At 35.4% G+C, this 20,509-nt stretch overlaps 1 protein-coding gene across 7 annotated transcripts in view; it reads left to right on the top strand.

Annotated features, from left to right (window-relative positions):
* LOC121735777 (reticulon-3-A) overlaps window positions 1-19,428 on the top strand; it is a 31,785-nt gene extending 12,357 nt beyond the window's left edge. For 6 of the 7 annotated variants that reach the window (XM_042126705.1, XM_042126715.1, XM_042126759.1 and 3 more), the window contains 5 exons: window positions 16,473-16,680; window positions 17,187-17,288; window positions 17,892-17,998; window positions 18,706-18,811; window positions 19,223-19,428. In XM_042126705.1, coding sequence (XP_041982639.1) covers window positions 16,473-16,680; window positions 17,187-17,288; window positions 17,892-17,998; window positions 18,706-18,811; window positions 19,223-19,277 — 578 coding nt within the window. In that variant the 3' untranslated portion in view covers window positions 19,278-19,428. Of the gene's footprint in view, window positions 1-12,126; window positions 12,258-16,472; window positions 16,681-17,186; window positions 17,289-17,891; window positions 17,999-18,705; window positions 18,812-19,222 lie in introns of those variants that run through there. The other variant, XM_042126735.1, reaches the window with a different exon arrangement.
* The last annotated feature ends 1,081 nt before the right edge of the window (window positions 19,429-20,509 follow it).

Genomic DNA, 20,509 nt, shown 5'->3' with positions numbered 1-20,509 from the left:
TCTTTTCCAATAATATACTTTAATTCTTTGATGTCGCGCCTAAGGTGTTAAATTTTGATCCATCGCCAAAAGTTTAAAGTGCTAATTGAGCAGATTCTATTAGCTAGATTAGTAGCCAGTGTATTGTACCCATTGTATCACGGGCTTCACTTGGCGCGTGAACACAACATTTGCTGTAAGTGCTGTGACAACAGAAGCGTCTCGGGTATGTTCACCATTTGTGCTAAAATGTCAATTACTAAATTACAATTCCAAACATTTTATTGCTTTTTAGTCGAATTTAGCTTTCACAGTAAAAATATACCTACACTTTTCATGCACTTAATCCACTTTTATTAATTTATTTATTAATTATGACACGGCCGGTTTCGATAAAATCATCATCAGGTGTTAAAAAAAAATTGGTTAACAAAAATAGTCAGCATCACGAATTTTTTTTATTTTTGAATTTAGCTTTGGTTGCGTAGACACCGTTCCTCTGTATCTATTTAATCTTTCTTGTTTGTAGAACATCCTAAAATACTTATACTTTAGAGATTTGGTTTACTCATTTTTCATTTCCATTTATGCCCACTCCACAGTGTAACTTATACGAGCATACTTTTTTTGATGGAAATAGGATAATTCTGTCCATTTTGCATTTAGCCTTCTTGTTTTAAAAAAGCTGTACATTTCCTATGAGTGATTTTATGATTAACACTGACATTTTAACGATATTTAACATTCCGAAAACGCTAATTAAATTAACATTGTACTGTTGTAGTCATGATTTCGAATTGATATTTGATAACGTCAGCTCTTGCAGCTTTTGATTGTTTTCAGGAAATGTGTTTTGCTTTGTAAATAAGCTAGTTTGTAGGTCATCTGACTCGACCGTCATACTACAGTCTACATAGCTCAGCTATGAACACAAAATGTTTTTTAATTTTTTGGTAAGTGTGTAACACAAACACAAAATATTCTATCGACTCAGCTAAACAATTCTCAATATATATATATATATATATATATATAATATATATATATATATATATATAATATATATATATATATATATATATATATATATATATATATATATATATATATATATATATATATATATATATATATGCATTTTTTTTATTTATACTTACACAGTAGCTCTGTTGATACTGTGTCAGAAACAGTGGCAGCCTGGCAGCTCATATAACACAACGAGTCGGATATCCGACACCACTGGCAAGTGAACAAGGACGACTTTTTACAGATACATAATATAATATATTTTTCGCGATGACGATTTACGATAATTTCTACGATTGGATTCACCTAATCAATCAAAGCGAAAAAAGCAGTTGTTCAATAGTCAGATACGAATAACTCCCTTATCCGGGGATTAAATACTTGACTCTTTGACGGCCAGATAAACTCTTATTCCGTAAACTACTAATTCTGTAAATTGAAGTTACTCAGTTTGAGGCACGTTTTTGATAGCATTGACGATAATATGGCAATTGAGGGAGAAATCATAATAAACGACTAAGTTCATAATATCCTCATGTCCGTAAACAAATAATTGTAAGACCGAGGACTGCGGGGCTAAAATGGTCACATTTAGCAATTCCTCTCATTCAATTCAGCAAATGAATTTTCAAAACTGTCAAACTGACAAAATATGTCAAATCAGTACAAAAATACAGAAATGAATTGCAATAAGAGTTGCATTATGCGATTTTAGAAAAATGAATCATATTATGATTCATATCATGATTCTCCAGTTTAGCCCCGCAAATCACATTAATATATGTAAATTGTAATGTGGGACTTAACAGAATATCATCGTCGATTCAGACTAACGAAAGAATTAGTGCATTATTTTCTGTTTCTGATAAGAGATAAAATCGAGAACAAAACACAAGGAATCTATCCCGCCTATGCACTATGTTTCAACTACTACTTACATTGAGGTTCTTTGCAACTAAAAATCATCTTAAAGCCCATTTGCGTTCCCTACATTATCCCAAAATCTCTCCCAAAAAATAAATAATTATAACCCACTTTTTATTGATTTAGGCCGGTATAAATAGTCAGTACTCAAGATGCATCTCCGTCTCAAGACAGGGTTCAGGCTATGGGATTGGTTGGCTGTCAAAATTTGGACCAATCACAGAGCCGAACCGCGTCTTGAGATCGAGTCGCATCTTAAGTACTGACTATTTATACGGGCCTTAGATTTAGTATACTATCTCAAAATATGCTGTGTTCGCTTCATTGACGAATTATTAGTTAGTAAGTACGAGTAGACTCGAGATTAACTACAAATAATTCTTTGATCTTTTTAATTTAAGAATCCATTCTTAAATTGTTATAATATTGGTGTTACTGAGAGAATTTGATATTTTTCACATATTATACTTTGGAAATTACCTAGTTAATGATTTAGATTTACTATTCGTAATACTAATCCCACCAAAACATTAAATGTAAAAAGGAGCCAAGCAAAATATTGCATAGCCATGCAATATAATATCTATCGTAAAAAGTTTTCAGATCACATTCAAGCCAAGCCTTCAACTTATTTTGTAAGTTAAAACAACATTCAGTGAATTTATCAATAGTTTTCCTAATTATATAATAATTATAGTGGCTCGGCAATGAGCACAAGAAAAACAAATATAAAAATTCATATTTGGGGTAGTTCATACTAACACAAACGGCAAGCGTAAAGTGTTTTTTAGTGTAATGTAACGACGCATGTGGACGATGGTACCCAGTAAATTCAATCAGTCGCTGATTATATTTATCTAGTGCTCATTGCCAAGCCACTATAATAATTATAAAATAAAGAAAACAATTGATAAGTTCACTGAATGTTTCACGTAAATATTAATTATTATTTCCTCGATCATGGGATCGAGGTAATAATAATTAATATTTACGTGGACTCTCCGGGCAAGCAACCCGCGCGACGCGCCTTGACGACGCCGAATTCGCAACGTGCAGCAGAAATCGTAATATTTTAATTTCGCCATAACATTAAAACCAAACGTCCAATTTTAATCATTCAAAGACCAAATATTATCTACATTAACTGTTTTTTTTTTTGTAATTTACTTAGTAATGAAATAATTTATTTTGATAAGAATTAATGCCACGAGTAAAATAAAGGCATTTAAATGTAGTCCAAAAACAGTTCAAGATTTTTTAATAAAAAAATGGTTATTGTGCCTCACTCAACATAGATAGGTATAGTGTGTCGCGGACTTTTTTGTAGATATTTAAAAGATCTACAATTACTTAGAACATTTTATGGTTCTATCTTTTATAGTTTAGGCAGCGTACGCGAAAAAAGTAGCATTTTATTTTTTACACCTTGCATCCGAAAATCCCAAATATCTTACGGAACCCTATTTTTTTCCAAAATAAAATTTAGTCTATGTTCAGCAGAATTAATGTAGGATTCCAATGGTAAAAGAATCTTTCAAATCGGCCCAGTAGTTTCGGAGACTGCCTATTCAACACAAACAAACAATCAAATCTTTCCTCTTTATAATAGTAGTGTAGATAATAAGTAATAAAAAGTACATAAACTTGTGATTTAAAGGGGGATCCCATACAAATTTACGGTACGGAACCCTATGTACGCCAGTCCGACTCGCACTTGGCCAGTTTCATAATTTTTCCTTTCATTGTGGAAAACGAACTACCTTGTTGCCAAATTTCAAGGTTCTAAGTCTGCTAGAAGTACCTTACAATTTTGATGATCTGTCAGTCAGTGAGTGACAAAATGTAGTAACTTTGATCATCCGTAACTATTAAACCATTTATCGAAATGTTATGTATTTTGGAGTTTAAGCTAGTTTTAATACTTGCTCCTAGTCACCGAAATTCTTAATCGGGAGCTTTGTTAACATCGAAGATAAAGGGGGTGTGAAAAAGCCGCGAACCGCTTCGAGAAAAGTATGCTACGGCCGTGCCTTTGCTAAAAAGCTTGGCTGGAGCACTGCCGTGCTCCCAGATAATAGGCATGTATTTAACGCGGCGAAAAATTAATCCGATTTAGGGTTTTAAACATACAAAAAAAATATATCCACAGTCGAACATATAAGCTCCTCGTTTTTTGGAAGTCGGTTAAAAATAATTACAATTTACAATGGGTAGGAAAAATGGGAGGTTGGCAGCTACAGTGAAGTAGCATTCACATTATCCCAAATGACGAAAACGACGAAAGTTATTGACGAATTGTTCTCCGTTGATCTTGTTATTTTAACTATATTGATCCTTTTAGTAAAATTATACAATTGAAGAGAGAATTTGATCTATTTCCCATATTTTGTTTAATAAATTACGAAATATAATATATCTATCTCTTGACTGAACGATATCTATATTGGTGTTTGCTGATATGAAATGATTGTTGACAAGGCAATTGCGCCATACTGATATTGCGTCACCATCATTTGTGCAGCGTCGCGTCTCCCTGCTAACAATCATACCTTGTTAATACTTGTGTTTATCGATACCTACTAATGGAATATTTGCAATGCTATGTTACTTTTCAATATTGCAAGAGAAATATTCATCTCGTTTTTAGGGTTCCGTACCCAAAGGGTAAAAACGGGACCCTATTACTGAGACTCGATGTCTGTCCGTCTGTATTGTTTCCTTGTCACTACAGAATAATAATATTAATAATCATTATGATTTAGCAAATTTATTTACATTAAGGTAATGAAAAATGCATTTTGGCGCAGACTTCTGTACTATTGTAGCAGTTAGCACGGCTGTGGAAAAATATACCGGATAGTGACCAGGGCCCCCGTAAGGTCTACTGGCGCCTGTGTGCAAAAAAAGGATTTTGGCGCCTCTTTAGGCAAATTTTTTGGGTCCTTGGTTTTGGCGCCCCTAAAGATGACGATTTGGCGCCCTTAGAGGATGGCGCCCGTGTGCATTGCACACATTGCACATATGGTAGCGGGGCCCCTGCCGGATACAATTAATGTAAAGGAAGTAGTAGCGCTGGAAGATACACATAGGTACACAAAATTTTATAAAATCATTCCAGCCGTTTCGGAGGGCAAATACTGAATTTTATATGTATAATATCAGATTTTCTAAGAAGGACATACCTTGGACCTTCTTTAAAATTAATAAAACAAAGCCTGGATTTCCAGCGGGGCAATGTCGCCAGCATTTTACAGAATTACCATGCCATTTTTCAATATTGGTTTGCCCTGTGAAAAAGTCATCAGATCTAATGTAGAGCCAAGCTTCTGAATCTACGCGGCCTAACTCCATCGACCCTAACTCCAACAAATTGTACATATCAGTAAGTAGTACCGTTTGCGGTATGTCTTGGCTGTTTCGTTACTTACTTCAGATCAAACTAAATTTTCGCCTTCCACGGCGGTAGCGAAACAGCGAAGCCATACATACTTTCTGATATGTAGAATGTAATTAATAATTGTTGGAGTTAGGGTCGATAGAGTTAGGCCGCGTAGATTCAGAAGCTTGGCTCTACATTAGGTCTGATGTCTTTTTCACAGAGCAAACCTTTTGTGGTCGTCGAGGTAACATTTTACATGAAATGTATTTGTTGGGATTTATTATTATAGTCTTCAGTCAACATCTACGATGATATTATCTAGTATCTTACCGCCTTTGTTGTCTCTATTTTATGAGATTTTCCTTTGTGACACTCTGATTTAACTTTGTGCTCTTAATCTCTCAAAAGCTGCTCTTAGTTAAAAGCCTAAAGAAATTTCTAATAAAGTCTAGCATTAAGTCCATTAACATTTTAATCGTGTTGGCGTTGACTCACACAGCTCAAGCGGGATAACAATTTATTCGATTTTTCAGGAAGTAATTAAGCGTAGGTTAGATTAAGTCTAGTAGACTTAGGAAAAAGTAGCTATCATTTCACTGCCTACGAGTACAATCTAGATATTTAATTACTTGCTTGTACCAGCGGCATACTCCCCATAATTCTGGTACCCCTATTGAACTCTGGGTGGAATTTGGACAAATCCTTTTTCAATAAAAAAACGTATAGCCTTTGTCATAAATAACGGTTTAAATGGGTTCAGTAGATGCAAAGATTAGCCTCTGCAAGGTCATAAACTAACGACATCGAAACTTTACCATAATATTAATAGTTTAATTATCTTATTATTATATTAGTTTAATAATATTTCTACTGGTAGCAAAAGATCGCTACCAGTGAAAAGTGCAATATAAAGAAACTGAGAAAGTATATAAGGGATGTGGGAAATGGAAAATGCCGCCAGCGTCGGACGCGTCGCGATGGCACTAGGAAGAGATATTTTTACCGAGACGCGACGCGCCCGTCTCATTGTATTTCTGTTTGAACAGCTCGACTGCAGGCTGACTTGATGTTGATGCCGCATTCACGTGTGGTATTTTTGATCTGAGATGGGCAGATAACTCGCTCCTAGCGCACTAATTTGCGACCGTCCCGCAACTGGGTCAGGTGACGGGTCAATGTTTCGTTTTCGACCGGAGGAAATGCCACAGATAAAGTGCAGATAATATGCCAAATTTATGGATAAAATAAAAACAAGTAAAAGAGTTAGCTGTAAGCAAATTTTTTGGTAATCTTACATATAAAAATAAGTCGGGTTTCCTTCCTGACGCTATAACTCCAGAACACACGAACCGATTTCCACGGTTTTGCATTCGTTGGAAAGGTCTCGGGCTCCGTGAGGTCTATAGAAAAGAAAATAGAAAAAACTTCAAGAGAAAAGCAGGAAAACAGGGAAAATCATTTTATGGCAAAACAACGTTGCCGGGACAGCTAGTGCATTATAAATAGAAAAAAATTATTAATAATAATTGATGTGCAGATTCTGCAATCTGTATTAGCAAGTTATTTAATAGACAAAGCTAACAAACAATACTTTCCAATATTAGTATTAGAATTTAGATAAATATATTTTAAGGACATTGAACTTTTAAATTTTAATATTTGAGATAGAGATATCAATTAACAAATGAAGTCTTTGTTACCAAAGTGATAATTTATAATATTATGTGATAAAGGCTCCATTATATTTAATTCTTTAATTAATGTTTAAACATAATATTCTTTATTTGGCTAAATAATAATAACACATTAAAATAGATTTTGGCCATTCACCGGGAATGCAGTCCTAACTCCTAACTGCCAAGCGCCAAGTCATTAACACAAATCCCTGAAATCGTCTCGTGTTAAGATGACAAACATCCAAATACCAGTAGGGCTACCATAACAACAGTAGACATGGGAAAGAATCGACATACTGATAGATTTTACCGACAAAATGGCGGATTTCCATTGTCTAAATGTCACTTTGTCTTGTCTAACTGTTACTTTGTCTATTCTTCCGTAGAAAGAAACCGTTTCTATAGTGACCATGCTACACCTGCTAATCACCTATTAACAAAAAAGATTTTTCAATTAATGTCTAAAATCTGAAAAATCAGTAAGCACTTAATCAAATAGACCAATTTTATAATGCGTGTAGCGCCTGTAAAAAAGAGTTAAATTGCCATTTTATCTTCTTTACTAGTTGTATTTAATGTATGAGTAGCTATTAATTAATTTTATTGTTGTAAAATAGCTCACCTTATTACGTGGATAATAACGTGGTTGTTGGCATTTGTGTCCCAATAAATCCTTGTTCTACGCTCATAATTTCAGAATTGTACGATTGTATAAATTGTGCGAGTGTGCCAAAAATCATTGTAACCCACTGAACGGTTGTTAGCAAAAAATATATTTATATCGTCATGGACAACCATGTCACCAACCTTTGCGAGTATATTTTAAAAATAGTAACGTTCTATCTGGCGACTCGTTTGCGGCTTGTGTTTATACTGGTACTGCACAATGCATTCTTTATTTTTGTAATGATTGTATTGTTTCACGTACCTCAGAGAAATCGTTAATTTTGCTCTCCAATTTGTTGCCTCTCGCCTATAAATCGTCTTCCTGATACCATAGAGTAATAAATATACTGCTGATACATAAGGTTATGTACATCATTCACACAGTATTATGTGTCAATTGTTTGTGATTTGCCTATATAATTTTCGGTAGGATGTAACTATTGCTTCTCTTGTTTACTTGAACTTTCAAGTCTATCTTTCATAGTGTATCCCAAAGGATTCAATTTTATACCATAAAAACCTAGTGTCTAAAATTTAACTCGGCTCCGAATGCCAACTAAAACAATCAGTTATTCTGGTACAATCAAGGTTTATTTTTGATTGTAGTCATTGTTCTACTAATGGAGACATTGCAGTCATTAGGTCAATCACTTAGTCGTTATCAGCTCGTTATTATGTCGTAGTCAATTATAAAAGTGACTGTTGATAGCGTGACCTTGTCCTTGTAATCACCAGCTACTGCACGGTCGCTACTCGCTCATCATACCTAGTCTATAAATAGGATACCCTACTGAGAACCTTCCACGTCTGTGACATTATAGCGTTCTTTTTCCAGATTTTTGAAGTATTTTTAGAAATACAATACGAGTAGGTATTGAAACTCGTCCTGTAGTTTTAAAAAGTTACGTTTATTTACCTGCCACCTGGTGTAGACCATACAAATTAAGATTTTTAAATAACTTCTCACCATTTTAAACATCTGTAAGATAAATGTTGTATAGTTCTTTACCTATTAATTGAACGTTGAAAATGCGACCCCTAGCACGCTGCCTGATAAACTGAATAATATGCCCTCGTTCTTATGATTAGCAATGTCACAGACAAGTATTGCTGAGATAAAATTACTTAAATTGCTATGTTCAAACGGTCTTTCCATAAAATATGAAGATTCGATGGATATTAAGTACAAACAAGAACCCTTCGAAACTTAAAAGTTAAAATTGATTAAGTACTTACAATGATTTAACCAATAGGTACAATGACCTAATTAATTAACAACAGTGGATTTTCGAAATACCAGCATGCGGGTTACATAAAATCATTGAAAAACATAGCTTTTGCCAGATATGTTGATCCTTGACAGACAATTGTGACATAGCTGGGTAATGGGTTGTAAGTTGTAACTTGTATAGAGTGTTATGTTGGTATATATTTTAACGTTATCTAGTTTCAAATCCTTTACTTATAATAAATAGCTTTCTTTATCGATGATATCAGTCGTACTAAAACCATTTTGTAACGAAACATTTTATGGTACTTAATTATGTTTCAGTATTAAAAAATAACACGACTAAACGCGCTTACAATCTTTTAAAAGCAATAATGTTTATTTAAATGCGAAGCAATTACTCTTCTTAAGACTGCTAAAGAGTACCTAGAGTAGTACAAGTCTGAACTGCATGAGGCATAATATTGTATGTGTGTACTTTCGCTTTTGAGGTTCTCGGGCACGTTGTAACCGGAGACCGGTTTTCTTGACCAAAACCTCATTGACACCGTGACCAGAGAGAGTTACGCCTAGAGCATCGAAACCCGGACCCAATTTTCAAAACCCGGGTTTTCGGGTTTTTTCAAACGAAAACCCGGGTACCCGGGTTTTTCGGGTTTTCTTAAAATTCAAAGATTAACGAAGCGAAAATACTTTAAATATGATTTTCAACGATTGCCAACAACTTTCCAGTAAAATACTATTTAAATACCACAGTGTGCGGTCACATACTTTTAAAAAAGCGACTATTTACCTCTCCTATTATATATATTGGTTCTTATCAAAGCTAGGGATTAAGATTTTCGGGCCAAGATTAAGTATTACAACAAGCTTCACCTCCAAATTACATAATTATGTTATTAAATATATTTGTCTTTTATGAAATATATAAAAATCTATCAAGAATTTTTTGAAGACAGTAAATGGAAGAATAACCTTAAATATAAAACGTATACCAACAAATCTTTATTTAATATTTTACATTTTTATTGCTCATTGTCACGTTATTAATAACTAGCTATTTGACCGAGCTTCGCTCGGTATTCGATAAAACACAAATAAAATGACATTTTCTAAAAATGATTCCTAGCTAGATCGATTTATCGCCCCCGAAACCCCCTATATACTAAATTTCATGAAAATCGTTGGAGCCGATTCCGAGATTCCAATTATATAAATACAAGAATTGCTCGTTTAAACATATAAGATTATTTGATCCTAATTAATGATATACCTGTAATTAAATTTTTGTGCCTAGTTTTTACTTGAAATTGCCTTTTGTCTGCCTTGCTACGGTATGAGGCCGAATATTCTTTGCAATTTAATGTAACTTTTCTGTTATCCAACAAACTGGAAAATCTTACATTACACTACACCTCAAAGCTTTTTGTAGTCATTAGTTCTAGTCACAATAGACAAAATTCATGTTCAAAAGTCTACGGTACTTTCAGTTAGAACCCTTTGAAGCTGTCCACACTTTATTTTATAAGCCTTTGATCACATAATAAACAAAACTGTAGTCAATCACTGAATGTTGATTGAAACTATGAAATAAGTTTAACAACACTTGGCTTAACTTTTTGCAAAGGATAGATTGTTTGAATAGACTTGGCTTCTTTACATTGAATAGTTTTGGTAGGTTTTTTAAAATATGTATTATTATTATTAATAAATATTTTATGACAATTAGTCTTTAATGCTCCTAAAACGAAACTTTTCCTAAAAAATATTATATTTTGTTTAATTATGACCAGTATAAGTAATTAAAACTATACAATATCTTATAAAAATAAATAATTTGTATGTTAGTTTGTTATAAAAACCATTAAATCCATTTTTGAAACCCGGGTTTTTTTATGATCCCCAAAACCCGGGTTTTCCGGGTTTTCGGGTTTCGGGAAAACCCGGTCTCGATGCCCTAGTCACGCCTTTACCTCATTCATTAGGTAAATCAGATTATAAAAGTTTTGCTGTATTGACTAGTTCTCCATGTTCCAATAGGATATTAGGCTGAGTTATTAAAAAAATATGCTTAATATTTATTGATAGATTACGATATCAGATGTAGAGACTAGAGACTTGAATAACGGCTCCTAAAAATTTCATATGATGGAACCCCAAACTAAAATCCAGGCTGAAAACTTTCATAACTTTTTTACGCCTATTTAAAGGCATAATGACATCCCTTAAGTATTCCTGGACTTATTCGTTTACGATAGGACCCCCTTTGTATAAAAAAAATATTAAAATTGAATGGGTAATATCTATCCTACTCTGGCTTCTCAGCTGTTACCGTATCCTTAGGGAAGGCGCGGCGATCTTGCACCGTGCACGGTGTAGCGAACCGTGAACTTGTGAACTCGTCACTCGCAATTTGCACACTTCTAAGGCTTCTTCTTCTTTCAGGTGAATGACATACGCTTGAATTAAATCCGGCTTTAAATATAATCCGATAAAATGAGGTAGGAATGATATAGGTAGAGAAGGTATAAATGTAGAGTTGGCAAGTCTGTTAACCGTATTGTAACTAGATATTATGAACATTTTTTTAACTAGGCGTAAATTGATTTGTTCATAAAATTACAAGCTGAAGTTGTTTAGTAGTTTACATAAAGTATATAGAGGCTTGCTAGAACTCTATTTGCCAATAGCTTTGATATATTTCTTGCAATGTTGCTAATTGTATAAACATATCATTTCTTCGAGTTCAGGTCATTTTAATCGCCACGCGTAATATTTATCTGCGTGATTTAATAACCAGCTGGTAAGTGTCAAGCCAAGCTGTCATTTATGTAGGGTAGCCATGATTTAGAGAAAAATAAGAAACAATACTTAACTGATTGGTCTTTCACTGTAGCTGTAGTTAAAAAAGTAAAGTGTATGAATTTTTAAATAAACTGAAATATTATCATTTCGTCGTCGTAATAACGTAGGCCGTAGCTATCTCTAAAATCGTGACTCTACATTAAATGGCAAATATTGACAAAAGTTTTAGAAAGACGCAAATATTGTTGTTGGCAAGACGTTTAAAACAGTATTTGAGACTGGGGTTTTTGTATGCTAGCGCTCTGATCATCAAAAGCTAACCTATGTTGCTCTGATCTAATCCTCTCCTAAACATTCGCGTTATACCATAGAAATCAGTCTTGTTATCGCGAAATGACGGATGGTCCACGGGCCGTCGCCGGCGCGGTGTCAGTAGCGTGGCGATGACGTGTGTAGAAAGGCAGCGGCGTGGCAGCACGCGGGGCGACGCGGCTCCGCCACTCCGCCACCATGACGCGTCCAAGGCAGTCGGGTCGTCACGCGAACTACGTCGAGCTCCCTCCCCGCGGACCAGGTAACCCCTTCGTACCCCTCCGTCCCATCGGATACCTCCCAGTGCAGTGACTCGGCCCTTTGAGACGCTCCCATAGCGCATCCGTGGACCGCATATTGTTAGTTATTATTGCAGACGATTTTGTAGATTTTTGTAAAGTTTAATGACGGTTTAACGTAAAATATGGTGAGATTCGTGTTTTTTTTACCATAAAATACAGTGTTTCATTCATGTTTGTGTCATCGCGATTAAATTAAGTGAAATGTAGAGTTCCTTGTGACATTCGTAAAATGTGTTTAAATCGCTCTATTTTATCTAATTTACGGTAGCCAGATAAGACAGATGTTCAAACTTATAGGTTACTTAAAATTCGTTTGCAGTTAATTCAAAGAAGTTTGTGTCATTGCGATTATAAAATAAAGTGAAATGTAGAGTTCCTTACAGCAATCGTTAAATGTGTTTAAATGGTCTATTTTATCTTATTTATGGTAACATGTTACATGACTAGATAAGACAGGTTGAATGCTACTGAAATTTGTTTGCAGTTAATTCAAAGTAACGAAGTTAAAGAATCATTCACTATGTGGACAAAGCCAGTGTAGAGTAAACAGGCGAGTTAAGTCACCGTATTGGTGTAAGCGAGTCACGTAGGCGGGACGTTTCGGGTGTCCGGTGTACCGGTTCAGCGAGGAGGCTTTTATTAATTTTTTAGATACAATTTTCTAAAGAGCTTTCAGTTTTAACATAGATAATTTTAAAAAAGAAAGTGACTGTCGGAATCTCTTTGTCGACTCTACATCCGAAAGTGATACCTTGTTTTTAGGGTTCCGTACCTCAAAAGGAAAAAACGGAACCCTTATAGGATCACTTTGTTGTCCGTCTGTCCGTCCGTCCGTCTGTCAAGACCCTTTTTCTCAGGAACGCGTGGAGGTATGAAGCTGAAATTTATATCAATTACTCAGGTCTACTGTCCCTTGAAGCTGTGAAAAAATCAAACTTCTAAGCCAACGCAATCAAAAGATACAGCCGTTTATGCCGCAAATTTTCGACACTTGCGAGGGAATCAAAACCTACAGGGTGCTTCCCGTGAACACAGAATCTTGAAATTTGGTACGAAGCAACATCTTATAGCATAGATAAAGGAAAAATTACGAAAACCATAAATTTTTAGTTACATCACATAATATATATTTTTTTAATAATTTTAAACTTACTACCCATTTCCTCATAAACGCGTAGAGGTATTAAATTGAAATTCATACCAAATACTCAGGTCTATAATACCTTTAAGCTGTCGGAACCCTCGGTGCGCGAGTCCGACTCGCACTTGGCCGGTTTTTTTTCCTATGACCGACAGTAGCCAAATCCGATCACTTTCGAATTACTTTATATAGACATAGTGCGAATTTGATACCTGTTCTTTTTGCGACGTTTTATAAATTGTTGGACCGAAAATGTGCACGTGTCGTAATTATAATAGTTTTCGTGAATTACAAAATTACTTACAATTGAAGTAACAATACTTAAATTCAATTGAATTCGGACTTTAAAAACTTAATATGTAACTAGCTGTCCCGGTGAACTTCGTGTCACTTTAAAACCTTCCCTGGACTTCTACGAATATTTTAAGATTAAATTCAGCCCAATAAGTCCAGTCGTTTTCGAGTTTTAGCGCGACTAGCACATTTGAAAATCCATTTTTATATATATAGATATAATATTTTAATCTTTTTGTATTTATTTGAAAAAATAGACCTTTGGCATTAAAAAAGTTGATAAAACGTAGAGTAGCTGCAATTACCTAAACATCTTTGAATATCGGGAAAATTTACAAGCATGAGCACTTTGATTATATAGCAAAACTAGATTATTATGTTAATTACTGTCTTCATATTGAATAAAATATATGTCAAATTACATAACAATTATTATTAATTAATTTGAATATATTTTAATAATTATTGTGGACCTCTACATATCAAGATATTGATTTGAAATACCCAAATAGCCCAGGCAAAATATGTACCATCGAGGAAGTTGATTCCTATGCAACTGACAGACCAACGTTATTTGGTCGAATATGTCAATTCAATGTTAATTGTGATCTGTCAGCTGGGTTTGACGTAACGCAACCAAACTACTTAGGTCCCCGATTTGCATATGAATCAACTTCTCTGACAGTACATGGAAGAATAACCTGTTTAAAGGCATAACCATAATATTTTCAACTCCAAATAGCTTGTTTATGTCATACAGTATGAATATGTATCGTGTAATAATGTACGAGTATTATGTTCTACATTTTAAGAGCTCACCTGACTCTAAAAATCAAACATCGTCCTTCTCTCTTCACACACACGGCACACGCCCGTCTTTCATATGCGTGAAAAAGGACGGCGCGGAATCATCGCCGAGTTTTACTTGAATAAAAGACGAACTATAATGATTATGAAAAAAATGTTTTGAGCAAATTTAGGTTTTATCAATACCTTTTTAGATATTAAAAAATATTAAAGAAAAGACAGCAAACTTCGAAGATCCAAGCAAAAATGTGTCTAAAACAAGGTTTTTTGTAAAAAAGAAACTATCGAGCATTTTTTGAGTAATCGTGTTTTCGTCTTGAGCATTTAATCTTTATGAACTGAAGTTACTTGTGTCAAAAAATCAGTTTTCTAGACCTTACAGATTTTGAGATCTAGGTTAAAGTATGGAGTCAAGTTAGGGTCATATGCGTTCTTAATAAATTGCATAAAAATGGCAGAAAAGGATTGGAGGTTAAAAGTTAACGTTAATTATTATTTATTAGTCGCTTATTTTTTTCTAATGTAGGAACATCTACGGTCATATCATTGAATAATTACTAATTAGTGGTATTTTATAAACGTGCAAAAAATGTAATGTAGAATTTTTTAGTTATAATTTCCAAAATCTTGTCGTAACATTTTTAACAAGATTTGTGTCCTTGTTTACATAAAATTCGTGTAGTTCGAAATCGTTGTAATATTATTGTCTAGCCGTGACAATTAAAGATTTTGCATAAAAAATGTTTAGGCGATAATAATCGGAGTTACGCTCTACATGCTGTTTAATTACAATGGTAGCGCTACGAACGAAAGTAAACAGTCACATTTACATAGGCATTCCATTTTCACTGCATTTGCTTTGTAAAAAACAAAAATATATTAATCTGGAGCGAGTAGAACCGATGTTTGATTTGTTCTCAACCTGTCGACGGCAATAGAGTTCTAGTAACTCAGCCAACCGTTCCTTTTATACGGATTGTTTTGTTTTCTCTAGATGAAATATTTTTCTTTATTTCTATAGAGTGCTTTTAGGTTAGTTGTTTCATTTTGTTTGTTTAACGCGGTATAGAAGTATATTATTTGGTTATTATAAGAGATCCGCCAGAGGGGGTAAGGAGACATAATAATGGCTGCCAGTGATGAGATGATATAATGTTGCCTTCATTATATCATCTCATCACTGGCAGCCAGTATTGGCTTGGTATATGCCGCGTGTTACCAGTTTTTCAAGCCAGGCCAAACTGTTCACACGCGGCATATACCAAGCCAATACTGGCTGCCAGTCTTATTGGCAGCCAGTGCTGGCTCTGAGAGAACTATACTTTGAAGTTGAAATAGTTTTGAAGACTTTTTGTTGACAACAGAATCTTCAAACGAAGTAGAAGCGTGTTATTTCGATTTAATTTTAGTACGAACTTACTTTTTAATTAGCAATGGTAACTTACAATTGGCGTCATGTTTCGGGAAAACGCTATTAATAAACAATTACGTTATTTACCATGAAATAATATTTTGTTTCCTTTTTCCGCGTCATAACTAGATTAACCCTCTTCACGTCGCGTTGGATTACAATTATTGGCATTTTGATTGCGAATCTATCTTTTGTAGCGTGCACATGCACAATCGACGTCGATCATGAACAATCATGGACGAATATGCTCTACTGTACACATTTCTGATCACTTTTATTTGTCTATCATGGCCAACGTGGATACACGGCATATTGTCCATTACGATCGCGATGGGGGCCCAACGGCATGGATTCTGCCTGTGGGCCACCCTTTCGCCGTATCTAAACTAGAAACGGTCTTTGAACTTTTACTCTTCTGTTGCCTCCCTCAGACGTGATGCCCTGGCAATTGCTTAATTTGATAAGGATTAATCCGTCACTGCACATAATACAATCGATTAAATATGAATGTAACATTTGCAGTGGAGTCTCTGATCTACTGGCGAAGCGCTCCCCGGTCGGGCGCCGCGCTCGGGGCCGGCCTCGCGCTGCTGGTGGCTCTCGCGTGCTGCTCCGTGGTCTCCGTGCTCGCCTACTCCTCCCTGCTTCTGCTCACCGCCGCCGTCGCCTTCCGCATATACAAGAACGTGCTGCAGGCCGTACAGAAGACCAATGAGGGACACCCTTTCAAGTTAGTAATCTGCTCTTAGACTATACTCTATAGTTAACACCCTGCAAAATTCCCTAGACCCTACGTTTAATGATTAAAGGTTATGTATGTTCTAACATTTTAAAGAACTCTCTCTACCCACTATTGACCTTAAAAATGTTGAAAATATGTCCGTTAAAGTTATGTGCGCAACCTGTCTAGGGATTTCGGAGTCCTAAGAGAACTACTGTTGTGCGTTTGGGACGGCTCCTATTTTCCCACAATGAAAAGTTTTGTTTCATTGTAGGTATGTGAGTAACTGCCGCATTCAGAGACGAACATTACTTACTTCAAATTTTAGTCAAATTTTAAATTAATTACATGTATGTAATTAATTTAAAATTTGACATAAGCCTCATACATTATCTGTCAAACTCTTCATTAAATTGAAGGTTAATTACAATTAAATGTCTCTGAGTGCAGCAGTAAGAGTAGGAAACAAATGATGATATAAACCACAACCCTCATGAAACCCGATGTCGTTCCAGATGGTTGCTGGAGCAGGACATCAGCGTGCCGGCGGAGCGCGCGCAGTCGCTGGCGGCCGCCGCCACCGCACACCTCAACGCCGCACTCTCTGAGCTGCGCAGGTACCATCGAGGAACATGATTCCTAGGCAGTTGACGGACCTACTTTATGTGGTCGGTCGGCTTATGTCAATGCAATGTTAGCTGTGATCGGTCTGATGGGTTTGACTTAACGCGACCAAATTACTTAGATCCGCCATCTGCCTAGGAATCAACCTTTCTTATAGTACATAACCTTATAGGTTCTATAGCTTATTGAAACAGAAGCACTGAATATAATATGCATAGTAGGTAATAAGGCAACACACGCTGTACGGGCGTTGACCCGTACAAGTAGTACCAAACAGAAGCAAAAATCCTGAGATGGTGACACAAAAGTCAAAATATCTGTAAATGCTCTATGAACTTCATAGAAATTATGTCAAGCCTCAGGTCATAGTTCTCCCTAAGTATGTAATAAGTGGAGTTTGGTAAATGCTTAACTAAGTGATCTATAATTTTTTATACAATTTTAACTCCAATGATAATAATATGGTTTTTCAGGAAATTTAAAGTGAAATATAAAAATCTAACCGACTTTTTTTACATCCAGCCCCAGGCCACTTTCATAACTGGAATGACATTAGACATAATATAATTCTCAATGTTGTCATCTCTACGTTTCAGATTATTCTTGGTGGAAGACCTGGTTGATTCGCTGAAATTCGGCGTGCTGCTGTGGTGCCTCACGTACGTCGGCGCCTGCTTCAACGGCATGACACTTATCATTCTCGGTTAGTATTTAGTCGAAAGTTTATCTTTTACTACATGCATAATGAAACTTATCACGCTCCATGAAAAAATATAAACCGCCAAGGACAAGCGACAGTAGACGGTTTTAACCGATTCCTTGCCATCTTTAGTTTTCGAGCCTATTCGCCCCGGCCCCATATTAAATTGATTGACACTCGAGTCGCGTCATTGGCCCTCCTAAATGATGACGCACCTACTTACGAGTTGTAAACATTTGGATCGAAAATAAAAAAATCTTCGTTTTTTATATCAAATCTACTGAGTGACATAAAGATACAAGGTGATTATTTTATAGATTGGTGGGTTCGATTCCCGATTATTGATTAGAAAATCGATGTCAGATGTCGATGTTTCTAAGAACAGGATCTTCGTATGTATTACAGTTTCAGACTCTTCCATACTCACCGTTCTAAATGGGCCTACCGGTTATTTTTTTCCAGAAATTAGAAAACGAAAATATATTCCTTAGAATTATTATTTAGAAATCTAATATCTATATAAAATTAAAGTTCAGGAACCATTAACTGTCGCTGAGTGCTAAGCAACAATATATTATGTGTGCCTTGCTGTTTTAACCCTTTGAGTCGGAAGAATTTAAGATTGGTATAATTTATGTGCAATAGCAATGTATTTAAATACTAGTTTCAAAGAAATAATGTGTAATTAATGCAATCTTTTGTTTTTTCAGGATGGATAGCCCTGTTCTCCCTGCCCAAGGCGTACGAAATGAACAAAACCCAGGTCGACGCCAACCTAGAGCTCGCGCGCGCTAAGATCAACGAAATCTCTGCCAAGTAAGTGGACATCGTGATTGATGATGAGTTGTGACTTAATTATATAAAAATAGAATGACCTCCTTGCTAATAAAAAGATCTACACTCAGTGCGGACATCATACAATGTATTGTGTGTACTCCTTATCTGATACGTTTAAAAAGTGGTTTGATAGACAAGGAAAGTCTTTTTAGGACCAGAAATCATAGACTAAGGAAAATACATATTTTTGTGTGTGCATATTGTATACAGATCTTTTTCTTAGTAGACATACAATTATAACTCAAAAAGATCTGTTATGTCTGTAAACAAAAGCAGGAGTTTTCTACTGGTATAGTTACAAAACAACCGAAGTAGTTACAACGTTTGTTAAGTAACTAACTGGTAGTGTAAAAAGAGAAGCAGAGTATAAGGCGTATGTTGGTATTCCAGGGTTCGTGCTGCGGTGCCGCTGGGCCGACGCAGCGAGAGCGAGAAGGACAAGTAGAGGGCGGTCCAACACTTTGTTATATTTATTATTATATTGTAATATTAATGAATAAATACTTTACGTGTAAAGCTTTATGAGGGACTCGCGAGCAGAGTCGCGCGGAGATTATTGCTTTTTTGAAATTTTAAATTAAAATACTTGTCGAACCTATCCTAGTTTCATTTTGAGTTGAGATGTTATTTAACGCGTTGTGAGCGCGCTTTTTGCAATTGTAAATATTTTTATTTGCCGAAATGTTGTGTACGGCCGTGGTCGTTTCGTGTTTGTTCTCGTTTAGATGATAAATAATTATTTGCCTATACATTTTTTTGATTATTAAAATATTTATAAATGACGATTTTTGTTATTTTTTCTACTATCCAACATCAAATTTCACTTCTGCACCTTTTACGTACCCTTGTGCTATTAAGATCACCATATAGACATGGTCGAAGCGGCCATCATCTGTATCCTGATTCCTGTGCAAAGGGTTAGTGTAGATGAGCAGTTCTTTCTTCAATGCATCAAAAAGTTATAAGTTCCAATGCTATATTATAGTCACTACAAATTATACTAAGTAGTAGTAATCAAAACAAGCTATTTGACCGAGCTTTGCTCGGTATTCGTTAAAACACGAATAACATAACATTTTCTAAAAATTGTATATATACAAGAATTGCTCGTTTAAAGATATAAGATTTCATTTTAATTTATGACACTTAATTAAAATTTGATTTTAATTAAAAGTGTCACTTGTCATGTGTGAGTCAAACAGTCGGAAAGTGAATTCATAGGCAGATAGATGGAAGATATTAAGATTTAAGACGTATTTAAGTAACCGGATGACGCCCGCAACTCCGTTGCGCCAAAATTCGTTTAAATAGTATCATATTATATCAATTCACGGGACTCGAAATCCGTACCAACGCCTACAACTCTACAAGGCGCAAGTTCGGCCTCATATGGAATATTGTTCTCATCTCTGGGCAGGGGCGCCAAAATACCAACTGCTCTCTATGGATCGTATCCAACGAAGGGCCGCTCGAATTGTTACTGCCATAGTGTTTCAAACAGCTTTGACCCCTTGGAATTACGCCGAGATGTAGCTTCTCTGCAGTCTGCATCCTCTATCGGTTGTTTCACGAGTGCTCTGAGGAATTGTTCGGACTGCAACTTTTCGCCATCGTCCCACGCGAAAAATATACTTACCTTGATGAGTGGCAGTCGCACTAACTTTCTGCCGCGTACTG

The sequence above is a fragment of the Aricia agestis genome, chromosome 2 (genome assembly GCF_905147365.1).
Source record: "Aricia agestis chromosome 2, ilAriAges1.1, whole genome shotgun sequence".
NCBI classification, from domain to species: Eukaryota; Metazoa; Arthropoda; class Insecta; order Lepidoptera; family Lycaenidae; genus Aricia; species Aricia agestis.
The sequence above is the reverse complement of the archived record's forward strand: the minus strand, read 5'-3'. Positions and strand labels throughout refer to the sequence as shown.